The 22,994-nt window shown below is 45.3% G+C and overlaps 1 protein-coding gene across 1 annotated transcript in view; it reads left to right on the top strand.

Annotated features, from left to right (window-relative positions):
• Positions 1-22,123, top strand: part of CKAP2 (cytoskeleton associated protein 2) — a 30,454-nt gene extending 8,331 nt beyond the window's left edge. The window contains exons 3-9 of the mRNA XM_040340342.1: positions 258-333; positions 2,955-3,727; positions 8,488-8,731; positions 10,002-10,172; positions 10,893-10,953; positions 13,356-13,599; positions 21,290-22,123. Coding sequence (XP_040196276.1) covers positions 258-333; positions 2,955-3,727; positions 8,488-8,731; positions 10,002-10,172; positions 10,893-10,953; positions 13,356-13,599; positions 21,290-21,545 — 1,825 coding nt within the window. The 3' untranslated portion in view covers positions 21,546-22,123. The remainder of the gene's footprint in view (positions 1-257; positions 334-2,954; positions 3,728-8,487; positions 8,732-10,001; positions 10,173-10,892; positions 10,954-13,355; positions 13,600-21,289) is intronic.
• Positions 22,124-22,994: the final 871 nt, after the last annotated feature.

Raw genomic sequence — 22,994 nt, 5'->3', positions numbered from 1 at the left:
ATCGCAGGACACCGGCGGCAATCGGGTCACTGAGAACAGGACCGGGGTCGTGAGCGCGGCGGTGCACGTTTGCGACCCATGCCTAGGCTTTTTAAAGGGGATGTACCTGTACGTCCATATGCCCAGCCGCGCGCTTCTGCCGACATATTTATTCGTGCGGCGGTCCTTAACTGGTTAAAAAACACAAATACACGTATATGGAAAGAAGGCATTTCTAAATGAAATTTATAATGGGGTGTGTGTATTCTCTTTAAAAGGTCTCCTTTGATTGAGCGGTCCAATAAAGTTCCGCAGAAAAAGTCTGCAGCAGTGAAAGTCCTGGACCAAAAATCGGTAAGTGTTTGCAGTAGCATATTTAGTAGGGAAATACCTGTGTGGACATGATTCAGTTTTTCTGAGAACTGCATCCAAAACGCAATCTTCCATGATATGCTGTCGCTTCCGGTGAGGAACTTTTGCCGTTACTGGCCTCTACTGTTTCAGTATATCCCTTTACAGTGTATTCCATGCTTTAATGTAGTATTGGTAAGGTGACTTTGATAGGTTTTAAGGGATTGTAAAGGTAAAAAAAAAAAATGTTGTTCCTAAATAGCTTCCTTTACCTTAGTGCAGTCCTCCTTCACTTACCTCATCCTTCCATTTTGTTTTTAAATGTCCTTATTTCTTCAGAGAAATCCTCACTTCCTGTTCTTCTGTCTGTAACTCCACACAGTAATGCAAGGCTTTCTCCCTGGTGTGAAGTGTCGTGCTCGCCCCTCCCTTGGACTACAGGAGAGTCAGGACACTCTCTACATTGCAGATAGAGAAGGGAGCTGTGCGTTAGTAGGCGTCCTGACTCTCCTGTAGTCCAAGGGAGGGGCGAGCATGACACTCCACACCAGGGAGAAAGCCTGTGTGGAGTTACAGACAGAAGAACAGGAAGTGAGGATTTCTCAGAAGAAATAAGGACATTTAAGAGGTAAGTGAAGGAGGACTGCACTAAGGTAAAGGAAGCTATTTAGGGAAAAAAAATTGTACTTTTACAACTACAGGTCGACCGATATATCGCCTGGCCGATATATCGGCTGGCCGATATTTGGCGTTTTTAAATTAATCGGCATCGGCCGATTTGTGCTTTAAAAAAGCCGATTTAAACTTCAGCACCACGACTTGCAAAAAGCTTCTGTAATAGAAGTCAATGCAAGTTGCCTGAAGCTTCTGGTAGAAGACTTCTCTCTCTCTCTCTCTCTCTCTCTCTCTCTCTCTCTCTCTCTCTCTCTCTCTCTCCTGGGCAGCCTGCCAAGTTTTGAGAAAAGATACAATGTTGCTACTTATCAATGAACTGAACTCTGTGTAGGAGAGTTCTCAGTTTAACCATTTAAAGGCTAAATCTTTTTTGACACTTGTTGCTTACAAGTAAAAATCCTGTATTTTCTGCTAGAAAATTACTTGGAACCTCCAAACATTATATATATTTTTTTTTAGCAGAGACCCTAGGAAATAAAATAGCGATTGCTGCAATATTTAATGTTACACGGTATTTGCGCAGCGCTCTTTCAAACACATTTTTTGGGGAAAAAATATGCTTTAACCACTTAAGCCCCGGACCAATATGCAGCCTAAAGACCCAAGGTGTTTTTACAGTTCGGGACTGCGTCGCTTTAACAGACAATTGCGCGGTCGTGCGACGTGGCTCCCAAACAAAATTGGCGTCCTTTTTTCCCCACAAATAGAGCTTTCTTTTGGTGGTATTTGATCACATCTGCGGTTTTTAGTTTTTGCGCTATAAACAAAAATAGAGCGACAATTTTGAAAAAAAAAGCAATATTTTTTACTTTTTGCTGTAATAAATATCCCCCAAAAACATATATAAAAACATTTTTTTTCCTCAGTTTAGGCCAATACGTATTCTTCTACCTATTTTTAGTAAAAAAAATCGCAATAAGCGTTTATCGATTGGTTTGCGCAAAATTTATAGTGTTTACAAAATAGGGGATAGTTTTATTGCATTTTTATTTTTTATTTTTTTTTTACTACTAATGGCGGCGATCAGCAATTTTTTTCGTGACTGCGACATTATGGCGGACACTTCGGACAATTTTGACACATTTTTGGGACCATTGTCATTTTCACAGCAAAAAATGCATTTAAATTGCATTCTTTATTGTGAAAATGACAGTTGCAGTTTGGGAGTTAACCACAGGTGGCGCTGTAGGAGTTAGGGTGCACCTAGTATGTGTTTACAACTGTTTGGGGGTGTGGCTGTAGGAATGACGTCATCGATCGTGTCTTCCCTATAAAGGGAATGACGCGATCGATGCGCCGCCATAGTGAAGGACGGGGAAGCCGTGTTTACACACGGCTCTCCTCGTTCTTCAGCTCCGGGGAGCGATCGCGACGGAGCGGCTATAAACAAATAGCCGCGCCGTGGTCCCGGATCGCTCCCCGAGCGGACCCGACCGCCGCATGTAGCGGGGGGGGTCCCGATCGGACCCCCCACCCGCTAATAGGCGAGGACGTACCCATACGCCCATGTGCCTGTACGTGCCATATTGTGGACGTATATGTACATGGGCTGGTCCTTAAGTGGTTAACAAATAAAAAAAATAAAAAACTAAACCGTAAAGTTGGCTCATATTTTTTTTTTTTTTTTCCGTCCAAAAGTTTTCATTACCTGTTTTTTTGTGTGTGTATATATATATATATATATATATATATATATATATATATAAATTACACAAAAACAGGTAATGAAAACTTTTGGACGAAAAAAAAAAATATGGGCTAGCTTTACTGTTTAGCCCAAAAGCGCCTGGAAAAATCGGCTTAACATATCGGCTATCGGCCGCCGCTATTTCTAAATATCGACATCGGCCAGAGAAAAACCCATATCGGTCGACCTCTATTTACAACCCCTTTAATGTATGTCATATCAATTTTTTTTTTTTTTTTTTTTTTTTTTTTTTTTTTTCTAGATTAAACCCATTAATAAAGAAAACATCCGACCAGTTGTGAATAAAGATGGCAAAACGATAACGATCACACACAAAAAAACGATAACGATCAGCCAGTCTTTTTTGAAAACAAAAACTCTAAAAGAGAGAGAGCTAAAGGATGGAAAGCAAAAAGAAGAATCTGCCAAAGCAGACCAGAAGCCGGCGGTTAAGCCTGTACTTGGAGCTTATCGTGGCAAAATTGTGCAGTCCAAGATCAATTCTTTCAGACAACCTTCTCGAACCGCAAGCGATAAAAGTGCAGCCCCAGAGCTTAAAACCATTAAGCAAAGAGCAGCAACCAAACCAAATATCCCTGCGCCTAGGAAGCCAATTGTAAGGCCATCTTCTGTCAATGACATGAAACCGAAGCCAAAAGTTCTGCCAGTGACATCACAAGTCAAGACATCCACCACCACCACTATAAAGACCAAAGTCCAACCTGGGACCACGAGAAGAGCTACCCATGTCATCCCAACAGCCACTTTGCAGACCAAGGCATCAAGTACTGCTGTTACCAAGAGCAAAGTTTCACATGTCACCATTAGAAGAACCACCCACATACCTAACCACAATAAGTCACTGGGAGCAAATGTGCCGCAGGAGCCTGAAGTCCAGAAAAAGGGTTCAGACTTGGCTGGTATGCAGAGCAAGAAAAGAGTAACAATTGGCCCTGTAAGCATCATTCCCAGCCACCAGCGACCTTCCATTGCTGGCAAATACCCAAGAGTGAATGAAACTACAGAAGAGCGCAAGTATGTTGGGTTTTTAGTTTTATTCTTCTGTAAATTCTTGTGTCAATAGTCACATTTTAAAACTGAAGTCCAATGGGCTTATTTGTAAGGCGTTGTAAAGAGTAGGGTTGTCCCGATAACACTTTTTTAAGAGTACAAGTACCGATACCGATTTTTTTTTTTTTTTTTTTTTTTTTTTTTTTTTTATGTCATGTGACAGATTTGCTTCCAAAAGTGTTTTTTTTTTTTTTTGTTTTTTTCAAATATGTATAATTTTTTTTATTATGGATTTTTAATTCCATAAAATGAAACCTTACAATAAATGACAGACAAAAGCAGCCCCCCCCCCCTGTTGTCACACCAGCTCAGGTGGTGTAACTGGTCGGCGGACTACATGCGAACGCACCCTCCCCCTTATCATAACGGCATACCTCGGGCCGGCAGAGGGGACAGAGGACTGGGCAGCAATCATCACAGCAGGTGCGTGCAGCCGCGTCATCATCACACAGTGCAGTGTGACGGGCACAGGCTGAGCGGAGTCTCGCCTCGCTGGCGGCTGGCTCAGTAGGGGAGGTGAGCGCAGGAAGAAGAGGGACAAAGTCGGACAGACATGCACTGGGCAGCGCTGGACGTGCCTGTGTCCGTGTATAATCCTCAGACGGCAGCCATCCAGTGTTCTCCGCGCCTCCTCCTCGTCCGTGATAGGGGAACTCTGTTTCCCAGCAGTGAGTTAGTGTTCCGCCTATCACGGACATCCTCTCATCCTCGTCCATGGGATGAGGGTGAGAGGGTGTCCGTGATAGGCAGAACACTGACTCACTTGCTGGGAGTGTTCCCCTATCACAGAGGAGGAGGCGCGGCTTTTATACACTGGATGGCTGCCGTCTGAGGATTATAAACGGACACAGGCATTGCACGCTGCCTCTTTCTCTCCCAGGTATCGGATCAGGCATCGGGAGGATTTGCGCGAGTACAAGTACTCGCGCAAATGCTCTGTATTGGTCCCGATACTAGTATCGGTATCGGGACTACCCTAGTAAAGAGCTCAAGTAGGGCTAAGTTTAAGGAGAAAAGAACATGGGGGACTTTGTATGAATCAAGCAGCCAAGGAGGGAACACGTCAAAGTGTGTCTGGTGGGTAGGAAATGATAACCAAGAACCAAAAATGTAGCACAGTAACACCATTTGTAACCATTGAGTAAAAAATCAATAATACAATTTATTGCACATAGATGAATAGCATAATAATGACGTAACATGGTACCATGTGGGCTCATTGGCACCAAGAACCACACATATAGCAAGTCAGCACAATAATTACAGTAAAATATAGTACATTGTAAGTATAATAATAGCATATAATTGATATGGCTTGGCAACATAGAGGTTCATAATGTAGGTAAAAATAATATTAAAATCCAGACTAACTGACGTGTCACTCCATCTTAGAAAAAACTTATAAAATTGGGATTCATTGGTAAATACCAATGGTCCCAATAATGGTAAGATGGTACAATGACAGGTGATATCTGGTAGGTCATACATGGTTACAGTGGACCACATAAGTTACATAGTAGTCAGATGCGTAGCCAGTAATCAAATATATGATAAATTTCAAACAATTTGATAACATAGTAATAAAAGCGTAGCATCGTAACATATGGATTCGTATTGCAGACAGTATTCGAACCAGATCAATCAACATGGGTCTCCAGTTAAAAAAGGGGGTATTTTTGTAAACTTATAGTTCATTGGTGTATTCCAGTATGCTTAGTATATGTAGAAATAGTATTCTGGGTAGAATCGATATCTGGTAGCTCTACGCGTTTTGTGGCTAACGCCACTCATCAGGAGCGGAAGGGTAAGCAATAATCTAAAAGAATAATGTACGGCATTAAGAAAGTTATATGTAAAGATAATAGTTGTAATGTGTCCATCTAAGATACAGATGGAGACCATATATATATAGATATAGATATAGATATAGATGTCGGTACAAAGACACACATAGCCTCATATAAAGTCCCATTTAGTTTAGCCTAGGCCCAGCATCTATCAAATATTTAGGGCTAAGTTTAGACTTGTGTCTAAACTGCCAAGTCTCTGAAAAGCAATCTGCATTCAGATTAGGGCTGCAACTAACGATTATTTTCATAATCAAATAGTTGGCCAATTATTGTTCCGATTAATCGGATAAAAAAACTTTTTTTTTTTTTTTTTTTTAAAAAGTGGTGTATAATTTATGTACAGTTAAAAAAAAAAAAAAGCACTTTATTCTTAAATATCTCTATGCAGTGGTAAATGTATTTAACCAACTATCTAGTTAGGGAGCAAAATCTCGAGTCCATTACAAGAATAGACAGAAGTGATATAATGTATATACTATTAGAGGTTGAATCTGGAAAATATCATCGGACTCAGAAATCAAATTTATTTATTAAAGGGGTTTTAAAGATTTGTTTAATTATCTAAATAGGTTACTTTAAGCTAGTGCATTGTTGGTTCACTTACCTTTTTCCTTCAATTTCCCTTCTAAATGTTTTTTTTTCTTTGTCTGAATTTCTCACTTCCTGTTCCTCCTCAGTAAGCTGTTCTAAATGACTTTCCACCGCTCGGGTGATGGTGGAAAGCTTACTGAGGAGAAACAGGAAGTGAGAAATTACATATAAAAGACTAACCTTTACAACCCCTTTAAATATAAAAAAAAAGTGACTGTTTTTTGTGGATTTTCAGACCGAACTGTAATATATTATGTATGACAGACTGCCTTTTCATAGGCTGGTGGCTTGATGAAAGCTACCTGTGCCTGCTGTCACTTCTGGCTAAAAACAATGTCGCGGTACAAAACGCAGCTATTTGCCGCCGCAATTCGCGGGACAAAACGCAGCGATTTCGTCCGCCTCGATGTGAATGGAGCCTAAGGATCCTAGAGGTTCCACTTGAAGACTAGCATTTTTGGAAGGGTTTAGGTCAGGTTAGGTGCACAGGACTGTTCATACTTTTCACGCTGGATTAGTTTTCAAGTCAATAAAGATTAGTGGAAACATTCCAATAATCTTTTAGCATAATTAGATATTGTAAATCAGTAGTTTAACGAGAAAAACAAGCATGTTGAAAAGTCTATATGCAAGAGACAGAGGGGGAGACAAGGACGGCTTCAGGGGCTTCGAACTTAAGGAAGTAATGCATAATGAGCTAGTATGCTAGTCATGCTAGCTCATTATGGCTTTGTCTTGCAGGTTATTTTAAAAAATATATACCGTATTTGCCAGCGTATTAGACGACCCCCTAATTTTGCAGCTAAAATTTTGGTTTTGGGATATACCTGCCGTATAAGACGACCCCCTTCCTACTAGTCTGTCTGGAAGCTGAGGGGTAGCCGGAACAACCGCTGACAGGAACATGCTTTATTCAGCTTTTTCAAATCTCGCTGTACCGTCAACCTGCCTCACTGTGCCATACCTTTAGTCCTGTACTGCGGGCGTCCATTATTCAAAAGCCACGCCTCCTCCTCATGCTGTTCCGTGATAGGCGCCTGTGTTCCGCCTATCGCGGAGGTCCCAATGTCCGAAGCCGAGGATGAGAAGACATCCGTGATAGGCGGAACACCGAACAGAGGCTCTGCTGGGAAACCAAGTGTTCCGCCTATCACGGAACACCACAAAGAGGAGGCGCGGCTTTTGAATAATGGATGCCTGAGGTTTGGTACCGGCGTATAAGACGACCCCCGGGTTTTGAGGCAAGTTTTTAAGCCCAAAAGGTCATCTTATACGCCGGAAAATATGGTATATATTTTTGGGTTTACTTTAAAGCAGTAGTAAACCGTAGTTGTTGGGGGGGGGGGGGGGGGAGGAGTGAGTTCCCTGCAAGGCAATGTCATAATGTGCAAGTGTGCATGGCATACTTGCACATTATGAGAGGCTTGAAGCCCTCCAGCGCATCTTCCCGAGTTCGTGTCCTCCGGCTACATGAGTGGTTTGGGGCGCTATGACGTCACTCCCGCAAATAAGCGTGGGAGCCGTCGTTTACAGCACAGGACTCAGAAGGTCCGGCACTGTATGTTGGAGCGCATGAGCCGATAACATCACCAGCTGCATATCTCTGTGCAAGTTTGGGAGATATTCACAGTACCTACAGGTAAGCCTTACTATAGGCTTGCCTGTAAGTACAAGTGGTAGAACAGACTTTACTACCACTTTTAAAGCACTTGAGAGGGAGAGAGGCAGGGGAGGGGCAAACAAGGATGCAGGCATCTGATGTCCTCCTTAATAACCAATTAAATCATCAGTTGTTAGGCTGCATTATTCACACCTGAGCGTAGCGTTTTGCGTTTTGTCGCGAATTTGGTCACTAATGTTAAAAACAGAAAAACACCCAAATACGCTCAATTCGAGCGACAAAAAAGGGTCCAGAACTTGTTTGAGCTTCAGGCGTTCGGCGTCAGGCGTTTTGGAGTGGAGATGTGAACCATCTCCATTGAGAATAATGTATTTTTTTCCCCTCTAGCGTTTTGGAGCTTCAGGCGACAAAACGCTCAGGTGTGAATGCAGCCTTAGAATGCCAGACTTTATCCACTTGCTGGGTTGTTGACAATTTTTGGGCAGTTTTTAGACATTTTGCTAAGGAACCCAGAAGGCATCCTGATTGAAAAAAGGCTAATTTATGGGAAATTGTAATCATTATGAGCTGTGTACAGCTTACTGAAAAATGGAGGCTAAGCAGCAGCATGTGGGTGTAGTTTGGTTAGTTTATGATCTCAATGATTTTTGTTTGTTATGTAGGGCTCGTCTAGCACAGTGGAGAGCATCGAAAGGAAAGGTAATGAAAAGGCCCCCATCTATGGCTCCGCTTTCTACATTTACGGTACAAAAGGATGAGCCAGTCATTAAAAGTGAACCTGAAGAACCAAAAGAAGAAGAACCTCGCCAGCTGTTCTGGGCAACCATGGCAGAAGAGGATGAACAGGAATGGTTCACTCTGAAAGTCAACCAGATCTTTTCTGAATGCCAGAAGTTAATTGATGAGGTATATCTATCTATCCTATCTATCTATCTAATCTCTATCTATCTATCTATCTATCTATCTATCTATCTATCTATCTATCTATCTACACACAGATACCTGTCTATAGACTTGAGCATACAAAGCAAAGTAGCCCATGGTGTTTGTTTGTTTTCCCCCATTCAAACCAGGGCAGAGCTAAACATAAAGGTGGTGATGTGTGGCCATCATCACCACCTTATGTTTAGCTCTGCCCTGGTTTGAATGGGGGAATGGTGTTGCTAAATAAGATTTAAAGGACAGCTGCACTCTTGGGCGTCTATCTAAATGTTCTCCTGAGCAGCCCTGTCTCTATTAGTACATGTCTCCAATCCCCAGATCCCAGTGATTGGTTGATCAGATAGATAGATAAATATAGATTGAGCGGCAGTAAAAGGACCTTGGGTGCCGATAACATTTGTAGTGACTAAATCATTTTGCGAAGCTTAAAGCGTTTGTTACCCCGACACTTCATGTTCCCGATATGTGGCTGCTGTACCATGTACTTGTATGAGAAATGGATGTCTGCAATTTTTATATAATTTTTTTTTTCTTGTGTTATAATAGGCAACTGTAATGCTGGCCATACACTACGAAAAATCGTTTGAACCCATTTTCAAAAAACGAACATTTGGCTGTGAGAGCAAACGATGGTGCCATCATGTAATGACCGATTTTTAAATCGTTCAATGGACATGAATCCTTTTTTTTTTTTTTTTTTTCACATATACCTAGTGCAAACAGTTTGGATGGGAAACGCATTAACCTTTCAATTTATCGTTCGTTCAGCAGAAGATTTCTAAATTTCCTTACCGATTTGTGCCCATTAACTGGCCAAAAAACAAACTGTCTAAATGACCGAATTTCAGCCTATTTATTTATTTCCATATAGTGCATTGCCAGCATAACTGCGTTTACGAACGGTTAATCTAGGTTCACAATTCTACAGGTCCGGAACGGAACACTTGCAAAGCCACAAGCAAAATGCTCTTTAGTGGAGGTGGCATTCATTTTTGATGGCACCACCACTCATTGGCGTCTTTTGCCATAACACCATACGCTTCTGTGTGGTTTAATTCTTATACATGGTCTGGGATTTCTTTACCTGTGTTTCTATGGATAGGGTAGCCCGTTGGAATGAATGGGCTGCGCTACCTGCAGAACGTGGGTTGCACAAGTGTGAACTTGACCTTTAAATCATGTTTGGAATTGGTGTTTCCAGAAGGATAACCATTATTTTTTATTCTGGCTTTAGGGTATTCCAAAGGAAGAAATTCTATCCATACTGGAAAAGCAGATTGAGAATACTCCAGAAGCAAAGAAGCTTTCCAGATATTGGGAATGTCTGGCACGTCTTGAACAGAGGGAAGGCCAGCCGTATAATGTAATTGAAGTGTGTGAGAATGCAGTGGCAGCTGGGGCACAGGTAAGAATAACTCTAGAAGATCATTTCTACTTGGACTATACCATGATTGCAAGTATTCCAACAAGCCGGCCAGATTTTATGGATTGGCTAAATCTGTAATCTGGATACGAATCCACCTCTGTTGTGTGTTGATGGCCATAGTGGAGGATGGTCTCCATGTAACCCTCCCTCCATATTTTCCCTATCATATTTTCTAGCCAATATGGAGGTAACTAGCAGGAAGGATTGAGGCCTGGTTGTTGCTTCTGGTGGAAATGGCTATTTTTTGGGGTACGCTGGGTGCTTTTCAGCTTCATTTTGTGTCTCGAGACTAGGAGATGCCTATTGTACACCCATGAAACGGCCACAAGCTTGCTTTACAGATCATCTCCACTCATGCTCTATGTTTTATATCTACAACCCTCCTACATCAAATTAAGGACGGGTACTTTAGCCTGTGTATCAGTTTGCTGCTAGCATGAACAGTACACTGAAATGTTTGCATGTAGCAGTAGCATCGTTGGCATGTAAGCCATCAACCCCATGCATCAGCTAGCTTCTTGTCTTTCTGCCTCTTGAGTTTTGTAAAGTCCTGTCTTGGCAAATCTGGGGAGTTGGCAACATCCTGATGCATAATAATGAGGACTTACGGATTTTTTATTTATTTTTTCTACTACTTTTAAATGTTTCTCAGTTAATTACTTAACACCCCTCTGTCTCCTCTTTTATGAAATTGTGCAGCCTCTGGAAGAGCTGAGAGCTATTCTTGCAAACACGTTGGAACAGTTGAAGACTGAGCCTGGTATGTATTCTTTTACATTTTTAAAATGACATTAAAGTTTCCTCCTTTTTTTTTTTTTTTTCTCTACCTTCATGCATAGAATGCTTGACGATTCAAAAAAATAAATAAAAAGCCTTTAATACCACTTTAAAGAGGAGGTCCGGGGAAAAAAAATAAAAGCCAGCAGCTACACATACTGCAGCTGCTGGCTTTTATCAAATGGACACTTGTCTATCCTGCTGTCCCTAGATGTCGGCAGTAGGGTTCCCTGCGTGAAGCCGAAAGGCTACACTGCCACCGCAATTGCGGGTAAGGGAACCCGGCAGTGTAGTCTTTCGGCTTCACGCCGGGAACCCTACTGCGCATGCCCGAGGCCCCGCTCCTCTCTTCTATTAGCCCGGTGGCCAGGGGAGGAAGGAGCCCCGCGGTGACGTCACTGCCGCGGCCAGACTCCTGGAAGTGGGAAAGAATACCTGTCAAAGACGGGTATCCTGTCCCCCCTCCCTCCGAAAAGGTGCCAATTGTGGCACTGGAGGGGGGGGGGGGAGAAATCCGATGAGCGGAAGTTCCACTTTAGGGTGGAGCTCCGCTTTAAGTGTTTTTTTTTTTTTTTCATTGCCGAGGTTGCAGGCAAGAACTCATAAAGGCCAATGACGTGATTTCTAAGTCGCTCACTTTTCTCCTTCTTTTTTTTTTGCCAGTAAAATCTTCAAGGCAAGGGTCATACTTTAAACAGAATCTGTTATGAAGTTTAAAATAGAACATAACTCTCTCAAACATTGACTTTTTTTTTTTTTTTTTTTTTAAATCCTTATGCTGCTAGCATTAGTGAAAAGGATGGAAAGTATATAATTTTTACATGTTCCAGATTGCAGGAAGTAAATGCTACAATAAGCATCTGCCCTTACTCAGAATTTCTTTTAGGGAGTGTGTTTCAAAATGATTTCTCAATAAAATAAAGCATGGAGACATGTATGGATGGGGGTGTTTGCTTTGAATATTAACATTTTTATTAAACTTCATTTTTGGTTTGTGGTGGTCAAAAGCAGTGTAGTTCCACTTCCAGTGACCGTGTATCCTCATAGTAGCAGCCATAGCGTGACTGGGCAGATTTAGTTTTAGAGCAATAAAGATATACATGTCCTCTCTGAGCCATCACTGACCTGAGATTAGAATGCAGCCTGTGAGTCAGAATAACTGGTAACTTTAAATACAAAGGAGACAAAAGAAGCAAATTTGTTGCTATTTGGAATAAATGTTTGCTTTCCGTATCACCAGATTTTGCTGTTTTAAAAAAGATAAGATTGATGAAGCATCTGACAAACTTCCGGATGTCCCCTGGTGCACACTGTGGTTCCTTCTGCCAGCCCCTTTGTCACTACTGTGTCCTGTAATACTGTCAGAGCTGGTGGATAAAACCGCATAGGGGGGGCAGGCCTTTGACAACCTTTAACCTCTTGCCAACCGCCCACTGTAGTTTTACGGTGACGGGTCGGCTCGGCTGCTCAAAATCACGTATTATAACGTGATTTTGCATTGCAGCCACTATGGGTGTGTGCGCTCGCCCCTGGTGCCGATGCAGGCGCCCGCCGGACATCTGCGATCGCTCGTTACAGAGCGAGAACCGGAAGCTGTGTGTGTAAACGCGCAGCTCCCGGTCCTTTCAGGGGGAGAAATGACTGATCGTACCTGTATGTTCATACAATGTATGAACAGCGATCTGTCATTTCCCCTAGTCAGTCCCACCCCCCCTTCAGTTAGAACACAATGAGGGAACATGCTTAACCCCTTCCTCGCCCCCTAGTGTTAACCCCTTCCCTGCCAGTGAAATTTTTACAGTAATCAATGCATTTTTATAGCACTGATCGCTATAAAAATGCCAATGGTCCCAAAAATGTGTCCACCATAAGGTCGGAGTACCGATAAAAATCGCAGATCGCCGCCATTACTATTAATAAAAAAATAAATAAAAATTGCATAAATCTATCCCCTATTTTGTAGACGCTATAACTTTTGCGCAAACCAATCAATATACGCTTATTGCGACTTATTTTTCATGAAATAAAAAAAAAAATGTGGAAGAATACGTATCGGCCTAAACTGAGGAAATTATATATATATACTATTTGTGGGGGGGGGGGGACAAGGACGCCAATTTTGTTTGGGAGCCACGTCGCACGACCGCGCAATTGTCATTTAAAGAGTCGCAGTGCCAAATCGCAAAATGGTCCGAAGCTGAAGTGGTTAAAAGTGTGCCACCAGTGACATTTTTGTTTATTTTTTATTGGCTTGTGAGCAGGGGCCAATACTGCAGTCTTGGAGAGTCTGTAAAAAGCCAGCAGATGATTTTGCCCACCATTTTGGGCTGAGTTTATGCTCAATAAAGATGTAATATGTCATTAATTCTGTGCTGTTTTTTACAGGAGAGGCCCAAAAGAAAGAAAGTGAGGAAGAGGCTCAAGAGGTAAAGGCTGAAGTAAAGCCTGAACCTGAGGATTCTGCTATGACGGAAAAAAGCAAAAAGGGAAGGAGAAGAGCAATGAAATTTGAACCAAAGAGCCCATCCACTCCCGAGAAACCATCCACCTCTCGGGGAACTCCAGAAAAAGGAGAGGATACATCATCTGTGATTAGGTTTAACGTTACCACAACCCCTTATTTGGAAAAGTAAGCCATCTTCCCTAAAAGTACATGTTGAATTGATGAGATTCATGGTGTACTGTGTCTTCAAACACAATTATTGTGGGGGGGGGGGGGGGGGATCACTTTTCCCTTTTTGTCCATGGACGGACACAGCCTTCATGACATATGGGATTTGAATCTGGTGCTCTCGGTTTTTCAGGAACCTCCCTTTCACTGACACTTGCGTCAATACCTCACATGTGGGACGATTGCCCCCGAATCCCTCCTTTGCCCATGAAAGCATTCAAAACGCCAAGAACTGTGTGTTTTCTCTTTCGTTCATAGACGGACACAGCCTTCATTGACCTTAGGGTTATGCTTCTTCCTACCAGGAGATTTAGGCAGAACTTTGGTTCTAGGGCACACATATGACCGGTCTCTATGGCCTTGTCACAGTGTGTCTGGCCGACAGCCATGCCGTTTACGGACGTTGGTTCTGTCTGGGATACCTCCAGCCGGGTAGTCGCAGGACAGGTAAGTAGTGGCCCCTTACTCAGGTAAGTGGTCTGGCTGGTGGTTTCCCTGGGGAGGTCGACTGAGGGTCCGCCCTGCTTTCCTCTCTCCCCTTCCTCTCCCTCCTTCCCCTGACTGGGTAGTGGCTGTGAAGGGGGGCCTCCTGGGTTTTCTTTGTTACCACCGGGGCCCGTGTGTTAGGGGGACTGTGTTGTTACTCTGGGGGGTGCTGCTGTGTTCTATGAGGTAATTTTTACCTCAGACAGCGGCCGTCTTGGAAATCTCCTTGGTAACGCTGTGATTATTTTCTGAGGTAACAGACAAAGCAGTCAGTGCTGCTGTGTTCTATGAGGTAATTTTTACCTCAGACAGCGGCCGTCTTGGAAATCTCCTTGGTAACGCTGTGATTCTTTTCTGAGGTAACAAAGCAGTCAGTGCTGCTGTGTTCTATGAGGTAATTTTTACCTCAGACAGCGGCCGTCTTGGAAATCTCCTTGGTAACGATGTGATTCTTCCCTGAGATGACTCGGCACAGCCTCTGGTCAGTTTTAGTGCTGTTACAATTTTAGTGCTGTTACAGTTTTAGTGCTGTGAATCTTCCATGAGGTGAATACACATCACAGTCAGCACATCAGAGCACACCTGAGGTTTTTCAGCTCCCTCTGCAGCTGGGTGGGGTGGTGAATACCGGGGGCCCCCATGCTCTGCAATAGCAGCAAGGAGGTGACCAGTGGGGTTTTTTTTGTCCTGCCTTGCAGGGTGGGTGACTCAGCGCTGACACTATGGAACTCAAGCTATGCCTGAGTTAACCCTTAATGCCCCTCCCCCTGCCACATCTGTTATGTTGGCTGTCCTGGGTTTCTTGCCAGGTTTGAAGCAGCTAGTGCCCGGATGGGGGGTAAAAAAGCGCCCCCTCCCTGAAGCCTGCTTCTGGGGATGACACAGAATCGCTGTTTTTTTCTGGTTCTGTTATGTCAGAGGCTGCGGGTGTTAACCCTTATGGATAGTGAGGATGACTCTGCTGCAGTCAGTTGCTGGCAAGAATTTGTTGGAGCTCTTGTTTCTGCGGTGCGTGAGGCTCTAAAAATTGAGGATGTGGCGGAGACACCTCCGTGTCAGTACCAGCACACTACCACGCATCGCTGAAGTGTTTCCTTGTGTTCCTTATTTGGACTATATGTTATACAAGGAATGGGATGCACCGCAAAAAGTTTGTCAAAAAACTTTGCAACCCGTTACCCCCTTGAGGGGGGCTTTAAAAAAAAAAAAAAAAAAAAAAAGTAGGTCTCTCCTCCGCCAGTGGACCCCCCTGTGTCCAGACTGCGCAAGGCCACCACATTGCCTGTGGAAGGGGCTCCTGCATTTCAGGATCCCGCTGATAGGAGAGTGGAGGCCGTGGCCCGCTCCCTATTCACGGTGGTGGGTTCGGCGGTGAGGCCGGCTCTGGCCGGGGCCCTGGCAGGCCCCGACTAAAAGGGCGAAGCTCCTGCTGCAGGAGCTGGAAGAAGGACCTCTAAGGTGGCCTTGGTGATCACCGTTAAGGGTGAACGGTCCTTTTGGGTCTTCCCTGACTGGCATCATTGAGGATGCCACAGGTGGTAAGCGCATGCTGTTCCCACGGTTTGGGAAGGGCTAGGGACCTCGCCCTGTGCAAGGACCCTCCTTGCCTACCTCCGAGCGTTTTTTCGCTCGCCCTGTGCGGTGGGGGTAGGTCTACATGGTGCTTGAATCCCCGCTGCGGGGTAGCAGCGCACCGGATACCGCATGCCTAACAAGTCTGCGGACATACCTGCTTCCGCCTGAAGGTCTGCTCCCGCCCGTGTCTCGGGTGGGAGACTGGCTTCGCATTGCGAAGTGTTTTCCTTGGGGTACAAGATTGAGTTTCTCTCTTGTCTGCCAAACAGGTTTTTTCCCTCCGGCTTCTGGCCTCCTCCGGTTCGCCGGTTGACTCCGTCAGGGGCTGTCAGGGGAGTGATTGTGCCAGTTCCCTCGTTGGAACGGTCTCGGGGTTTTACTCCATTCTGTTTGTGTCCCCATGGAGGATGGGGCCCGGTCAATCCTGGGCCTCAAGTCCCTCGTTTTGTTTTGTCAGGTTTTTCTGGCATCCTTGGATGTCATGAACGTGTACCTGCATATCCTCAAACCACCAGAGATTCTGTGCTTTGCGGTCGGGGGGGGACCATTTTCAATGGTGTCCTTCCCATTCGGCGGGTTTTCGCCAAGGTGCTCGTACCGATACTGGCCCGGCTGTGACAGCGGGGGTTTGTTATCATGGGATGTCTGGACGACATTCTCCTATGAGCTTCTTCGAGCTCTGCATTGGTGGAGCCGTGTCTATCACGTGTCAGGCTCTCAGAGTGTTCGGCTGGTTTCTGGATTGTCCTGAAATCAGGGTTGATTCCGTCTCAGGGATACCCGAGACTGGTCCTGGATTCCTCCGGGGCGGGAGTGTTTTTCTCCTAGCGGAAAAACTTCAGACTCTGCTATCTGCTGTGCAGCAGTTGCCGACCCAGAAGCGGTCATCTCTGCGATTCTGCAGGAAGGTTCTGGGTCAGTTGGTAGCCTCTTTCGAGGCGTTCCGTATGCCCAATTCCACGCCAGGGTACTACGGAGGGAACTGCTGTCACGATGGGACTAGCTTCCGTCATCTCTGGATTACCAGATTCAGTTGAGTCATCTGATCATGTCTCCCCTGGTATGGTGGCTGGCGTTTCCGGTGCTTCGGGCCGGAAAGTCATTTTTCTGCAGGCCACTGGACAGTGGTCACGACGGATGCCAGCCTCTCCGGTTGGGGAGGGGCGCTTGGGGCACCCAGTCAGCCCAGGGGCACTGGACTCAGGTGGAGTCCTGCCTACTGATCAACGTTCTGGAGCTCCGAGCAATCAAGCTTTGCCTTACCAGGTGGTCCCTGGATCTACAGGGCCGACCGGTCAGGATCCTGTCCGATAACACCACGTCCGTGGCGTAGGTTGATCATCAGTGAGGCACACGGAGTTCTGTTGCAGCGACGGGGGTCGCGCGCATCCTTTCGGTGGGCCGAAGGGTCCGTTCCGGCTCTATCGGCCGGGTACATTCCGGGAATACGGAATTGGCTAGCCGACTACCTAAGTCGCACTGCACTGGGCCAAGGAGAGTGGTCTCTCCACCCGCAGGTGTTTCGGGGTCTGTGCCGAAAGTGGGGCACTCCGGACGTGGACCTTCTAGCGTCCCGTCTCTATATCGGTAGGTGCCACGGTTCGTGGCCAGGTTTAAGGACCGTGGGCGGACGCGTCAGGCGCGTTGGTGGCTCCTTGGGGTCGCTGTCGCCTACTTTACACCTTCCCTCCTCGGAAGCTTCTTCCTCGCCTGCTGCGCAGAGTAGAAGCTGTAGGGATTCTATCGGTCCTGATTGCCCCAGATTGGCCGCGTCGCTTCTGGTACGCGGACCAGGTGCGTCTGCTGGCAGACGCCCCCTAGCGTCTTCCCCTGGGAATTGATTTTCTGTTACAGGGTCCAATCTTCCACCCTGTTTCACAGCCACCGGCCTTAGCGGCGTGGCTGTTGAGAGCCAGGGGCTTAAGGACCGAGGCCTATTGGGCTCGGTGGTCTCTACCATGCTGCCTGCACGGAGGTCTACCTCACGTAGGTTTTTTCCTCATACATGGAAGGCCTACTTCTCTGTGTGTGGGGAGATGAACTGGCACTCTCGTACATGCGTTGTGTACAGGATTCTGCTGTCTTTGCAGCAGGGAGTGGTTCAGGCTCTCGCCTTACGTACGGTTAGGAGCCAGATTTCTGCTCTGGCTGTTTTTTACTTGCAGCGACCCTTGGCATAGCACTCCTGGGTGCGTGCGTTGGGTCAGGGGGTCTGGCAGGTGGCCCCTCCGGTGCGCCCTCCATTACCCCCATGGGACTTGAATTTAGTCCTTTCAGTGCTTCGGGATGCTCCCTTTGAGGACATTCGGGAGGTTTTTTGTTTTATTGTCACAAAAGGTGATTTTATTTCTGGTAGCAATTGCCTCGATCAGACGGGTGTCTGTCTGTTCTGGTGGCCTTGTCTTGCAAGGCTCCCTGCTTGGTCATCCGTAAGGATGAGGTGGTGCTGCGGCCGCAGCCGTTTTTCTCCCTAAGGTCGTTTCGGCTTTTCACTTGGATGTGGACATTGTTCTTCCATCCTTGTGTCCTCAGCCGAAGAACCCGAAGGAGGCCACTTTACATTCTTTGGATGTGGTTCGGGCCCTTCGAGTTTACTTGTCGGCGACAGCTCCGTTCCGGATGTCGGACTCGCTGTTTGTGTCTGTGTCCGGTCCCAGTAAGGGCCTGGCAGTTTCGTCGGCCACCATTTCCAGGTGGATCCGACGGATTGTGCTTCAGGCCTATGCCCTGAAGGGCGGGCGCCCCCCTTTCGGGTCATGGCGCATTCGACCAGGGCGATCGGGGCCTCTTGGGCTTTCCGACACCAAGCCTCTGTGTTACTGGTGTGTAAGGCTGCGACCTGGTCGTCGGTCCACGCTTTTTCAAAGTTTTATATGGTGGATGTGAGTGCATCTTCGGATGCCTCCATTGGCCGCAGGGTGTTACAGGCGGCAGTTTAAGGTTGGAGTTCCTCCGTTGAGTAACTCCGGTTTTTGTTTGGGGTGTAACCTGTTTTTGCTGTGTTATTTTTCCCACCCCTCGAATTTTTTTGACACTGCTTGGGGACGTCCCTAAGGTCAATGAAGGCTGTGTCCGTCTATGAACGAAAGAGAAAAAAGGATTTTTGTACTCACCGTAAAATCCATTTCTCTGAGTTCATAGACGGACACAGCACCCACCCCTCCTTTGTTTGTACTGCTTGTTACGAACTGAGGCTGCTAAAGCAGGGTGTGGGTTATGCCTGGGGGAGCCACGCCCCCTGGGAGGAGCAGCATGAAGGAAAGTTTTTAACACCTTAAGTGCTGTAGAATTCTGCCTAAATCTCCTGGTAGGAAGAAGCATAACCCTAAGGTCAATGAAGGCTGTGTCCGTCTATGAACTCAGAGAAATGGATTTTACGGTGAGTACAAAAATCCTTTTTTTTTTTTTTTTTTTTTTTTAATACTTTAGATTTTATTTATTTTTTTTAAATGGCACCGTTGACATCCAGGTAAGCCCGCAGTGGTGTCAGATCATTGCTGGGTTACTATAGCAAACTGCTGATCAATGCCGAATCCAGCTTTGCTTGGCTGTCCGGTGGCTGGTCGCTCGGGTCTCCCGGTGGGGAGTAATGGCAATGGTGCTTGTAATGGCAATCGAAGGGATGAGAAGGACCAGCCAGCCTAAAAGAAGGGGTGGGGAGGATTCAATAATATTGGAAGAAATTAAATCGTATTGGAGCGCTAATAATCTTATTGTAGTAAAGGAACTCTGAGTCCATTTACAACCAGCGCTCTATTCATCAAAAAGAGCCTTCCCTTCCTCAGAGAAGACAAACCTATCCCACAATATACAAGTTTTAGAGAAGCGTTTGCATCTATACTGTGAGGATTAAGTCCTTCATTTTATTTGTCTTCCACCTTTTTAAGCCAGAGACCAATGGTCAGCGACTGTGGACTCTTCCAATAAAGGGGTTTAAGAAGTGATGGACAATCTATCTTTTCATTGGAATGGTGGAAACGTGGAGCAGAAAAAAAGCCTTTTTTTTTTATTTTTTTTTGGAACCGTACAATTTCTGTACTTTTGAACGATCCTCTCCAGTAATGCTAAAGCTTAGGGCAGGACTAAAAGACATGTAGTATTGTCCGTTGGAGGTGGTAAGGAATGTAAAAAAAGATGTAGTTGGAGAGCCCTCTAGAAGTCTAGTCGACATGGGACCAACTGGCTAGTTAGGGAAGAAATATGGGGCATCCATCAGTGCAATGCTCGGTAGTGACCCGTATTGGATATGTTTTGAAAAGTCATATCATTAAAGGAGAAGGTCAGCCTGATCTTTTTAGGCTAGGCTTCTCCTATGGGTCACAGAAGTGCAATTGATTTTGCACTCCTGTGACCCGTTTTTAGCAGAGAGCGGTCTGAAGTCCGCTTTCCGCTGAAGTCGCTGCAATCAGTCAAGGTAGCGCATCATCCTGACTTGGGACACCGCTCCACAGCTCAGCGCTCCAGTGAGCATAGAGGAACAGAGCAGGAGAGATGCTGACTGACGGGCAGCATTTCTTCACTCAGGGAGGCGTGAGAACGGAGCCATCGGCGATGTTCGGTGGCTCGGTTCTCAGCGCAGAGACTCCAGGGGACAGATGCAGCTTATGCTGTATCCACCTAGGTAAGTATGAATCTAAAAAAAAAACATACTACTTCTTCTTTTTTTTTTTTTTTTTTTTTTTTTTTTTAGGACCCAGGGAGAATATACTGTTTCTCAACTCCAGTCCTCAAGGCGCCCCAACAGGTCATATTTTAAGTAGGGTTGTCCCGATGCCACTTTTTTAGGACTGAGTACAAGTACCGATACTTTTTTTTATGTACTTACCGATACCGATACTTTTTTAAAATGTGTCCCCCCACATAATGCAGCCATGTCCCCCCACATAATGCAGCCATGTCCCCCCACATAATGCAGCCATGTCCCCCCACATAATGCAGCCATGTCCCCCCACATAATGCAGCCATGTCCCCCCACATAATGCAGCCATGTCCTACATTACTTGATGCCGCACGTGCCGCCGTTAATCAGCGTGCGGGGAACATTACAGCTTTCGTTTGAATAGCTGTATCCCTGCCGCGTATAGACACTCCCCCTTGCTCGGGATTGGACAGATCATCCGTCCAATCCCGCGCAAGGGGGAGTGTCTATACGCGGCAGGGATACAGCTATTCAAACGAAAGCTGTAATGTTCCCTGCACGCTGATTAACGGCGGCGGTTTGCGGCGACGGGTGAACAAGTATTCTATTTCAGTATCGGGGGTACGAGTACTCCCGCAAATACTCGGTATCGGTATCGGGACAACCCTAATTTTAAGGCTTTCCATTATTTTGCACAGGTGATTTGATCAGTTTCACTGCCTTAGTAATTACCATGGCTGTTTCATCTGAGGGAAATCCTGAAAACATGACCTGTTGGGGCGCCTTGAGGACTGGAGTTCAGAAACACGGATATACTTTACAAAATTTTCTGTTAGAATGTTAACAGACATTTTGCACATATACAGTAAATATCCATTAGATTATTGCTTATTTTTTTTATAGTATTAACAATGTTCTCATTGTATATTAATGTATTTGTTTTACCAGAATGAGAAAACTACAGATGAGGGAAGGAGGATCCAGCGTCAAGGGTTACATGTTTTTAACCCCTGTCAGACGGTCCAGCCGCTTGGAAAGAAAATCTCATATATTTCCAGACATGTTGAAAGATCACGATCCTTGTATTGCTGGTATTGCCCAACTGGAAAACCTGGAAGATCCCCAAAGCTGTCCTAATGCATATATCTTCCGGAAGAACGAGGCACTTAAGGAGATCAATGCAAAAAGTTTAACAAAGGAATAAGCCGTCAACAGACCATGGACTGAATGGCTAAAATGCACCTTTTTATTTTAATCTGTATACTGGGTTATACAGTTTACGGACTATGGCCACAGCACACTAACTAATGTCCTTGTCTGGTGTTCTCTTTCTCCATATATAAATGTGGCTTGCTTTTGTAGATGCCCCCTCATGCCTTTATAACGTCTGCTCGTTCTTAATGAATTGATTGGCTGGTTACTGATTGAGTGAACATAATATCTGCCTTTGCAGTGTATAGCAGGGTACAATTTAACCCTTTTGTTGGCAGTGTTTTTTCTATGGCTTTTTTTTTTCTTTTGTTTTTAAAAGAGTAAACTCTAGGTGTCTCTGGTGTTTTAAAATCCTATTTAAAGCGGAGGTTGGGTGCTGCCGCTGCCATTGCGGTTAAAGAAACCCAGCAGTGTAGCATTATTGCTTTACGCTGGGAACCCTACTGCGCATGCCCCGCTCCTCTCTCCTACTGGCCAGGCAACTGGATGGAGGGAGCCCTGTGAGGACTATATGGGCCGTGGTGCAGACTCCTAGAAGATGGGTATCCTGTCTCTCCTCCCCCCCCCCCCCCCCCCCCCAAAAGATGCCAATTGTAGCACTGGAGGGGGAGAGGAGATAAATGAGTGAGTTCCACTTTTGGGTGGAACTCCACTTTAAAGCCTGCCTGGATTTCTTTAATGCCCACTTGAAGTTTTCTACAAACCCACACCCCTCATTTCAAGAGTGTCAAAATTAACAGGCTTTCAAAGTTTTGAATGTCATGTTGGTGTAAGAATGCCGCATTGCCACTGATGCAGCCGATCTGCCACTAGTAGCCTGTAGCTAAAGGCCTCTGCTATCTCTGTGACACCAGCCACCTTGCTGCAGTGGCCTGGCTCTCCCCTACTGAGTAAGACCAAAAGCTCTGCAGTCGGTGAAGCTCAAGCTGAGTGGACAGCTAATGATCTGGCTTGGCGGAGCATGGGGAACTGTTACATGGAGTCCACTGCTCTGAAATCTAGTGCGGCAAACCTTAGTTGCAGCCAGCTGGTCGGTTTTTGGGTTTGGGGTGTGTGTGTGTTTCAACTGAAATGGTGGGTGAAAATTGGTTTACAACTTCAAATGGGATTTAAATTTTTTTTTTTTTTAAGAGCTCTATCCAGGCTAATTTGGATGTTTCCCAGCCTAATCTTTCAGATGTTGCAAATAACCTCTGTGCTACTGCCTGACACTATGGAAAACATTGCTTGTGTTAGGGGCATAGGAACCTTCTTTTTTTTATTATTATTATTTTTTTATTTTTTGTCTGCAATTTTGTTCTGAGAAACGGGGTGGGGGGGGGGGGGGGGTTGGTTTACTAAAACTGAAGTGTGCAAAAGCTTAATTGAACAAGCTGAAGTTAGAAGCTGATTGGCTACCATACCATGCACAGCTGCTTCAAATTTAGTCAATTTCCCCCTC

The sequence above is a fragment of the Rana temporaria genome, chromosome 2 (genome assembly GCF_905171775.1).
Source record: "Rana temporaria chromosome 2, aRanTem1.1, whole genome shotgun sequence".
In the NCBI taxonomy this organism is placed as follows: domain Eukaryota; kingdom Metazoa; phylum Chordata; class Amphibia; order Anura; family Ranidae; genus Rana; species Rana temporaria.
Note: the sequence above shows the minus strand (reverse complement) of the source record. Positions and strands in the feature narration are given on the sequence as shown.